Genomic DNA, 10,472 nt, shown 5'->3' on the forward strand with positions numbered 1-10,472 from the left:
TGCATTGCTTTTTTTTTTTCCAGTCGACATTTATGCCGGATCATCTCCGATGGAGCCTTAGCTGCATCTGCCATTGATGAGCAACACAAAGCATTTGGAAAGTCTTCAAACCCTTTCATATTTTTTACATTTTGTTATGCTGCTCCTTGTGCCAAAAAAAAATAAAAAATTTCCCCAACATTCAGCACCCAAAACCCCGTAATGAGAAATTGAAAACAGAATGTTTGAAATCTTTGCTAATTTATTGAAAAAGGAAAAACTAAAATCTCACATTGACAAAAGTATTCAGACCCTTTACTCAGGACTTAGCTGAAGCCCCTTTGGCAGTGATTACAGCCTCCAGTCTTCTTGGGGATGATGTCACAAGGTTTGCACACTTGGATTTGGGAATTTCCGGCCATTCTTCTGCAGATCCTCTCAAGCTCTGTCAGGTTGCATGGGGGCCATCGGTGGACAGCCATTTTTGAGTTTTTCCAGAGATGTTCCATTGCGTCCAGGGCTCTAGCAGGGCCACTCAAGGACTTTCACAGAGTTGTCCCTAAGCTAAGTCCCTTCCTGTGTTGTCTTGGTTGTGTGCTTAGGGTCATTGTCTTGTTAGAAGGTGAATCTTCGTCCCAATCTGAAGTCCAGAGCTCTGCATCAGGTTTTCATTTAGAAGATCTCTGTACTTTGCTCCATTCAGCTTTCCCTCAACCCTGACCAGTCTCTCCCTGTCACCCCCCCCCCCCCAACATGGTGTTGCCACCACCATACTTCACTGTAGAGATGGTATTGGGTTGGTGATAAGCAGTGTCTGGTTTCATCCAGATATGATGCTGAGAATTGAGGACAAAAGTTCAATTTTGGTTTCCACAGAACATAGAATCTTGTTTCTCACTGTCAGAGTCCTTTAGGTGCTTTTTCACAGACTGCAGGTGGCTTTCATGTGTCTGATGAGAGGCTTCTTTCTGGCCAATCTGCCATAAAGCGCAGATTGGTGGAGTCCTGCAGTGATGGTTGACCTAGACGTTTCTCCCATCTGCACACAGAATCTCTGGAGCTCAGCCAGAGGGACCATAGGGATCTCGGTCACCTCTCTTTCCAATGTCCATCTCCCCAATTACTTAATTTGGTGGGGCAGTAGCTCTAGGAAGGGTCCTAGGTGTTCCAAGCTTCTTCCATTTAAGAATAATGGAGGCCACTGTGCTCTTAGAAAGATGTTTGCCCCCTTCTCCACACAGTCCTGTATCTGGGCTCTACAGGCAGTTCTTTCATCTTATGGCTTGGTTTTTCCTCTGATATGCATTGTCAGCTGTGAGATCTTATATAGGAACGGCTGTGTCTTTCCAAATCCTGTCCAATCAAGGCGTAGAAACATCTCAGACATGATCCAGAGAAATGGGAAGCCGGAGAGTTAAATGTCAAGTGTTAGAGCAAAGGGTCTAAATACTTATGTCCATGAGAAATTCTTGCAGCAATTCTTTGTACGCATTATTCCTTTTTAATAATTATGCAAAAAAAAAAAATCTATAAAATTCTGTTTTTACTTTCTCATATGGGGTATTGAGTGCAGAATGATGAAGAAAATGTGAGAAAAGAAGGAGTCAAGGTTTGACGCAACATAATAATAGTATAAATCTGATGGTATGGCCCTGTGTGGCGGTGGTCACACATGGAGAGTCCATCTCCAGAGAGATCAGGTTGGTTACTCTTCAGTGGATAGGGACTTGACCTCTGCAACCATTTTATGAAGAAGCAGATGAAACTCCTCATTTTTATGGCCCATTCACATGGGTGCAGACCCATTTATTTCAATGGGGCCTCAAAAGATGCGGACAGCACACCGTGTGTTGTCCAAATTCGTAGTTCCGTTCTGCGGCCTTGCAAAAAAAAAGATAGAACATGTCCTATTCTTGTCCGCATCAGTGGACAAGAATAGGCATTATCTATGATAGTGTCGACCATGTTAAACTTTTGATAGCACTAAGAGAACAGGACTGGAGGGAACAGGACAAAAACACCTTTTGTGGACCTTTTATCATCAGGAGTGGTGTGAATATGAACTTTCAATCTGCCAGCTTCCACCCAAACAAGTTCCTGGGAGGACACTACTGCCACCATTCAGAGCACAGGGGAGTAGTTGTAAAGCATTTTCATGCAGAGAGCACTTCACCTCCTGGGCACTTGTAAGAGCAGAATGTAACTTCACATTAAGGCCTCTTGCACACGACTCTATGGCTTTTTCAGTATTTTGCGGTCCGCAAAAAACGGATCTGCAAAAAATACGGATGATGCCTGTATGCATCCCGTTTTTTGCGGAACGGAACAGCTGGCCCCTGATAGAACAGTCCTATCCTTGTCCATTATGCGGACATCTTTGAACGGAACTGAAAAACGGAAATACGGAGTACCTTCCGTTTTTTTGCGGATACATTGAAATGAATGGTTCCGTATACAGTACGCAAAAAAAAAAAACTTTTGTGTGAAAGAGGCATAATCCTGATAAAGGGTATGTTTGTCCTGCTCTCCACAACATCTACATAGTGCTGTCAGCAGTTTAGCATGGTCACAACTGCTGACAAACTCCTCTTGAGAACTATGGGGGCTCAGCAGCTGGACCCTCACTAATATGACATCTCACACTACAGCAGAGCATGCTGGGAACTGTGGCTACTGACAGAGTACACTGGGAGAACTCTAATGCTGGTACATGCTAAGAACTGTAGTTCAAGAGCAGCTGCTGGGGTTTCACACTAGCTGGCGAGATGCCCCCATTGTCTGAGATGGAATACCCCTTTAAGTCTTTATAGTTGGTGGAGGGGAAGTTGGGAGTTGAGGTTTTTGATATACTAGACAGACATGCTGAGGGTTGTACTTTCACAGAAGCTGGGGAAATCTGGATTGCAAACTGCTGCCGTACAAGATTTTTATTTTTTTACAAGACATGTCCAGTCACGGAATTACACAACATGTTATGTTTGCTTTATAATCTCCAGGAAACAGCAGATCAGAGGGTGCAGCATGTGCAGTGGGGGTCATCTGCTGCACGTTATATATGGACTCAGGGGGTCATCACATGACCATCATCCCACCCTCAGCATTCCCTCATAATCTCTCATTTTCCAATCTCTATTCACTGTAAAACCTACACTGACATAACAACAAGCAACTGTCCTGAGAGAACTGTAACCTGTCGTATACGGTCGCACTACTTAGCACGGCTGAGGGTCACACATGGGGTGAAGACGAGAGGAACAGTGCGCAGTCCTCATCAAACAGCTCCTCATATCTCAGCTTCATGAACCCCATGAGTGTGAAATGGGAAAAGCAGTAAGACAACAAGAACCATAAAGACTGGAAGCGGCTCTCTGCTGTGAGGTTACAGGACCCCAGAGCCCGGGGCAGAAATGTGAGCTCGTTATGTAGAACTACAAGTCTCAGCATAAGCAGCAGGAGGACTACAAGCAGGGACACGTTGGTGCTATAGTACTACAAGTCCCAGCATAAGCAGCAATAGGACTAGATGCTGGGACATGGAGGTGCTGTAGTACTACAACTCCCAGCATAGGCAGAAGAAGGGCTAAAAGCAGAGACACGTTAGTGCTATAGTACTACAAGTCCCAGCATAAGCAGCAATAGGACTACAAACTAGGGGCATGCTGGTGCTGAAGTACTATACATCCCAGCATATCGTTTCTGTGGCACTAGAGATCCCAGCCTTCACAGCTGCCCTGCTCTGCAGACTGCTGGGACTTGTGGTTCCAGAATAAGAAGACTGGGGGGCCCTGCACTAATGCCGCACACACATTACAGTACTCCCTCACACGGTACCGCACAGCCAGAGACCACTCACCCCTCCGCTGCAGACATGTTGCCTCCTGGACTTTGTCTGTCACGTGAGCTGAGGGCTGTCACATGACCCGAGCAGCTGAGGGTACAGGAAAGGGGCGGGGTCATGGGTGCCAAGCCTCGCTCTGGCCGTCTCCTAGCAACTGTCCCTAATAACGTGCGGACCTGGCTTGTAGCTCCAACTCTGAGCAGCAGGCAGATGGGAGTTAGGGTTTTACAACAGCTGAAGAGCTGTCAGTGTATTACATTATTATTATAGGGGAGGTCTGCCAGCTGCAAATGCACATAGAGATGCATCAGGGCAGGTGTGGGTATTCAGATGCCCCATATTAACCCCTTCCTGACATAGTGGGGGACATTTTCTAAGATGGCTTTTTACGCCAGTCTTGGTTGTCCCTCTATGGCTATTTTATGACTAGGGGTCCCTGGCACGCCCCCGCGCCGTCCTCATCCATTACACCTGTTAGTGTATTTGGCGTAAAAACGCTTGTGAGATAAAATATTGTCACGTGGCCGTTCAAATAGTCGCAAAAATGCCCTTTGCGACTCTTTTTAAACCAGGCAGCTTTAATAAATGACCCCCAGCCTGTTTTTAAAAATCGGATGTGTCACTTTAACCTCCTAACAGTCACCTAAAAATTTGAAAAACCCTCCCAAAAATGTCACTTTAATGTGCTACTAACTTTGGAACGCTTTTACTTATCCAGCCGATTCGCGACACATTGAGCGGAGACAAAAGTTGTGCATGCAGGACTTTCATCTCCGCTCAAAAATCATGTTCTGAGCGGACACCGAACGGGCCCCATTATAGTCTATGGGGTCTTTAGGCTCAGTTAGGTCTCAGTTATCTGCAGAATCCGTCCTTTCCGTTCTCCTGCTCCTCAACAGAGTCGGAGAAATGGTGATGTGAAAGGAGCCTTATAAATGAGTCAATGGGGGAGAATAATCAAAACTGGTCTAAGGGCTCATGCACACAACCGTATGTATTTTGCATGCTGCATACTGTCCGCAAAAAAAACTAAAAAAAAACTGAACGCACATGGAAAGAAAATATGTTCGTGTGCATAAGCCCTAAAGGGAAACTGGCTTAGTTGCCCATAGCAACCAGCCAGACTCATATTCTACCTTTCCAAAGGAGCTGTGAAAAATAAAAGGTGGAATCTGACTGGTTGCTATGGGTAACTAAGCCAGTTTCCCTCATGCACACGAACGTATTTTCTTTCCGTGTACGTTGTTGTTTTTTTTGCGGACAGTATGCGGATCCAGTTATTTCAATGGGTCCGCCTAAAAAAAAAACAGAAGTTACTACTTGTGCATTCCATCTCCGTATGTCCGTATTTCCGTTTCGCAAAAAAATAGAACATGTCCTATTATTGTCCACATTACAGATAAGGATAGGACTGTTCTATTATCTGCAAATAATGAATACACATGGACGTCATTCGTATTTTGTGCGGATCCGTTTTCTGCGGACTGCAAAATACATACGGTTGTGTGCATGAGCCCTTACACCTGTTTCGATAAATCTCCCCCAATTATGGATTAACTTCTTTTTTTTTTTTTTTATAAATCTAAAATTTACAAAACATTCAGAAAAATTCTCTTCTAAAGGGCTCATGCACAGGACCGCACCATGTTTTGTGATCTGCAAAAAAAGGATGACATAATAGAAATGACTATTCTTGTCCGCAAAATGGACAAGAATAGGACATAGTCTATTTATTAATTTTTTTGAAGGGCCACGGCACAGAGCAACTGATGCGGACAGCTCACGGTGTGCTGTCTGCATCTTTTGTGGCCCCATTGAAGTAAATGGGTTCGCATCTGAACCGCGAAAAATGCGGCTTTGATGCGGACCCAAACAATGTTCCAGTGCATGAGCCCAAATGTGAATTTCTGTTTTTAAGGCTACATGCACACGAATGTTGTCTGTTTCCGTGTCCGTTCAGTTCTTTTTGCGGATAGGATGCAGACCCATTCATTTCAATGTCCGCATCAGTATGTCCGTTCTGTAGCCCCGCCAAAAAAATAGAACATGTCCTATTCTTGTCCGTTTTAGGCATTGTTACAATGGATCCGCAAAAAAAAAAAAAAACTGATGGCATACGGACCGCAAAACACATACAGTCGTGTGCAGCCTAAGGCAGTGATACCTCACAAAATAGTTCTTAACATTCCCCATATGTCTACTTTTTGTTGGCATTGTTTTGTAAATGTGACTTTATGTTTTTAGATGGCTTATTTTAGAAACAATTTTTCAAATTTTAAAGAAAAGTTCCAAAACCCACTTTTTTAAAGGACCAATTCTGTTCTGAAGTGACTTTCTGGGGCTTACATAATTGAAACCAACCATAATTGACGTCATTTTTGAAACTACACTTCTCTTTTATTCAAAACAGATTTTTAGAAACTTTGTTAACCCTTAGGAGTTCAGCAGGAATTAAAGTAAAAACGGAGGTAAAATTTAAAGTTTTTTTGTGAAGATTTTCCTGTAAGGCCTTATTCACACATACGTGGATTTTCACAGACCACGGTCCGTGAAAACCCAACCTGCCATCCTGCTGAGTGCACAGAGTCATTGGTTGCTATGACGCCGTGCGCGTCGTGCTGCCGCTGTACAGTAATACACTTGTATATATCATACAAGTGTATTACGGTACAGTGGCGGCGGCACGAAGCGCACGGCGTCATAGCAACCAATGACGCTGTGCACCCAGCAAGACAGGAGGACGGTTTTTCACTGACCGTGGTCCGTGAAAATCCACGTATATATGTGAATGAGGCCTAATACAACAAGGGTTAACAGGAAAACAAACCTCAATATTTATTACCCTAATTTTACAATTTACAGAAACCCCCATATGTGGTTGTAAAGTAACTGCTGTATGGGCACACAGCAGGGCTCAGAAGGAAAGGTGTGCCATATGTTTTTTTTAGGCATTTTGACTCCACATGTGTTTTGCAAAAATTAAAGAGACCCTGTCACCTCAAAAATGCATCTACACCCGCCAGCAGTACCTCATAGTAGCCTGATAATCATATGTTTCATCCTGTAGTCTGATGCTGCATAAGCTAAAAAAACGCTGTTTTATTCTTCATCAGCGCTATAGTGCCGGTCAGCTTAAAGACAAGGGGGCAGCGGCCTCCTTGCTTCAAGTCAAGGTAACCACGCCTCCTAACCGTCCCTTCTTGTCTGAGAGTGATTGCCAAAGTCTCGCGCATTCATGGGTATTTCTTTTTTTATGTATTTTTTTTAACATTTTTTTTTATATATTTCTGCTACATAATATACCCCCCAAGTGGTCATAAAAAGACCTTTAAAGGACTTTTTTTTATTTTGTACTTTTTCCTTTTATTTGGATTTCATTAATATTTTATTATTTTTTTTAAAAATAAATTAAAATAATTTTTGATTATTTTTCTAATATGATTTTGACACGTACGTCCCCTTAGGGTACTTTCACACTAGAGTTTAAGTTTTCCAGTATTGAGTTCCATCATAGAGGCTCAATACCGGAAAAAAATGCTTCAGTTTGTCAAAACTGACTCATTGTCAAAACTGAACTGAACAGAACGGAGCGCTCCAAAATGCATTTTTTTATTCCGTTTAGTTGCGTTCACCATACCAGAGAGCGAACCGCAACATGTGTTAGTTTTCTTTCCGTCCTGGGAAACTGATCAAGACGGATCTGGCATGACCCCCAACGCAAGTCAATGGGGACAGATCCGTTTTCTCTGCTACTATGTTACAGATAATACAACCAGATCCGTTCATAACGGACGCAGACGGTTGTATTATCAGTAGCATAAGCATTTTTGCTGGACCCTGCCGGATCCAGCAAAAACGCTAGTGTGAAAGTACCCTAAGGCCTCATGCACACGAATGTATTTTCTTTCCGTGTCCGTTCATTTTTTTTGCGGACCGTATACGGAACCATTCATTTCAATGGGTCCGCAAAAAAAACTGAAGTTACTTTATGTGCATTTTGTTTCCGTGTTTCCGTTCCGCAAAAAAATAGAACATGTCCTATTATTGTCCGCATTTCGGACAAGTATAGTACTATTCTATTAGGGGCCAGCTGTTCCATTCTATAAAATACGGAATGCACACGGACGTCATCTGGATTTTTTTGTGGATCCGTTTTTTGCGGACTGCAAAATGCATACGGTCGTATATATTTATTTTATTCAATTTTTTTAAACATTTTTTTACTTTTTTCCCCCCCATATAATTAGTCTCTAAGAGGTCACTGAAAGATCTTTGGGAGACAATTTTTTTTGCACTATTTCCATTGTAACTTGGACATCTAAAGGAGCCCCCAGTTACAGGGGAAACCAGTCTGCTGGGGTTGGTTTTGTACAAGGCAGAGCTGATTAGGGTCTCTGCGCTCCTCTGCACCCAAGATGCCTGGTGATCAAGTAATTGCTGGGTCCTCACTGCAGAGCGCTCATCGGCTCCCCCGCTGTCACTGTAATCCAGCGCTGTGTGGTGCTTTGGGCAGGAACACAACTGAGCGCAGGATCAGCTGCATTTCTGCTCAGCAGAACAGGGGCTGCAAACTATGGCTCTGGGGGCCGCGGGTTGTGCACCCTGCTTTAGAGTGACTCTCCCTCTGAGGACCCAACTTCAGGCATTAGGCCTTATACAGACGTCAGTGAGCTCTCCGCGCTCCGTTCTCCACGGACAGCACATGTACCCATGCATTTTAATGTGTGCATTCACACATCTATGTTTTAGCGCGGTCCATTGGTCCGTTGTTTTAGAATGGAAGCATGCTCTATTTTCTCCATGTCACGCCCATTATAGTCTATGGATCTGTGAAAAATTCATCTTCACGGACCATTTATAGGAGATGATCTGAAAATTTATTTTCGGGTGTGCAGTGTCAGTGGAACCCCGATGACACATCGAGAGCAAAAAATGGACACACGGACCAAACCCGGATTCTTCACGGATGAATCACTGACCATCTTATCATGGATTTCATTATAGACACGGACGTGTAAATAAGGCTTTACACACACACTGATTCCTGAGGGCAACAGTAATAATTAAAGGGGGACCAGTTAGCCCCTATTCACTGGATACATAACAAATGCTACCGTACTTCTGTGGTGGTCCTATCACAAGAAGGGGTCCAGTTTTCCCTGTCTGAATGAAGCGGCAGTCAACATGGGCACTGCCACTCCGAAACAATATGTTACTACTGAAGATAGCCAAGCGCTGTACTTGGCTGCTCACCAGTCCCATAGAGATGCATGGAGAGCCAGCACGTGTGGTCAGCCACCACTCCGTTCAAGAGAGACACCCAGTTCTCATGTTTGGTGGGAATTGGACCCCCACCCAATGATCTCACAGTTGTCCCCTATCCATTTCATAGGGCAGGGATGGCCAACCTGAGGCTCTCCAGCTGCTGCAAAACTACAACTCCCAGCATGCCCAGACTGCCTACAGCTATCAGCCTACAGCAGGGCATGGTGGGAGTTGTAGTTTTACAACAGCTGGAGAGCCACAGGTTGGCCATGCCTGTCATAGAGGATTACTTTTTCTTACAGGAATTCCATTTTAAGTTGCATCGCAGTCACTTAAAGGGGTTATCCCACGACTAATGTAAAAAGTGGTAATCAGACATCATATGGTACATGACAATCTCTTTTTAACAAAGCTAGAACCAGCCCTGTACCTCACATGATCCAGAGATCTCCTAATCATTGCTCTAATGCTCTGCTAAATTCTCTTCAGGCTGGCAGCTCTAGGGGCATGTCCTTTCAGTTGCAACTCAGAGGTGTGTTGTTTCTCATGTGGCATGTCCTTTAAGTTGCAGCTCAAAGGTGTGTCTTTTCTCAGGGGGCATGTCCTTTCTGTTGCAGCTCAGAGGTGTGTCTTTTCTCAGGGGGCATGTCCTTTCTGTTGCAGCTCAGAGGTGTGTCTTTTCTCAGGGGGCATGTCCTTTCTGTTACAGCTCAGAGGTGTGTTGTTTCTCATGTGGCATGTCCTTTAAGTTGCAGCTCAGAGGTGTGTCTTTTCTCAGGGGGCATGTCCTTTCTGTTGCAGCTCAGAGGTGTGTCTTTTCTCAGGGGGCATGTCCTTTCTGTTGCAGCTCAGAGGTGTGTCTTTTCTCAGGGGGCATGTCCTTTCTGTTGCAGCTCAGAGGTGTGTCTTTTCTCAGGGGGCATGTCCTTTCTGTTACAGCTCAGAGGTGTGTTGTTTCTCATGTGGCATGTCCTTTCTGTTGCAGCTCAGAGGTGTGTAGTTTCTCAGTGGGTATGTCCTTTCTGCTGCTTCTCAGGGTTGTGACCTTTCTCAGGGGATGTGTCCTTTCTGCTGCAGCTCTCTCCCTGTGGTTGTCACAGGTACATAGGGCTGGTGGCAGATGAAGGATGGAGATGAGCATGTGCAAACACCTCAGTAGGTGGACATGCACATTACTATAAATTACTATGAAACAGCAATAATAAAGAGAATATCTCACAAATGGAGCATTTTTTTTAACAAAAAGTAAATGGTAAAATTAACTAGTTTTTTATACTGAACTGTAATAAAATAAGTTTTTGGGATGGCACCTGCACATTAAAACCTAACATCAGCTATATGATCCTCTGGATCGGCTTATAAGCCCCCTTGCAGACGAGCGTGAGCGGAT

The 10,472-nt window shown here is 44.1% G+C and overlaps 1 protein-coding gene across 2 annotated transcripts in view; it reads right to left on the reverse strand.

The window, feature by feature from the left end:
• Positions 1-3,906, reverse strand: part of PEPD (peptidase D) — a 206,995-nt gene extending 203,089 nt beyond the window's left edge. For both annotated transcript variants that reach the window (XM_044270724.1, XM_044270723.1), the window contains exon 1: positions 3,833-3,906. In XM_044270724.1, coding sequence (XP_044126659.1) covers positions 3,833-3,849 — 17 coding nt within the window. In that variant the 5' untranslated portion in view covers positions 3,850-3,906. The remainder of the gene's footprint in view (positions 1-3,832) is intronic.
• Between the last annotated feature and the right edge of the window lie 6,566 nt (positions 3,907-10,472).

The sequence above is a fragment of the Bufo gargarizans genome, chromosome 10 (assembly GCF_014858855.1).
Source record: "Bufo gargarizans isolate SCDJY-AF-19 chromosome 10, ASM1485885v1, whole genome shotgun sequence".
NCBI classification, from domain to species: domain Eukaryota; kingdom Metazoa; phylum Chordata; class Amphibia; order Anura; family Bufonidae; genus Bufo; species Bufo gargarizans.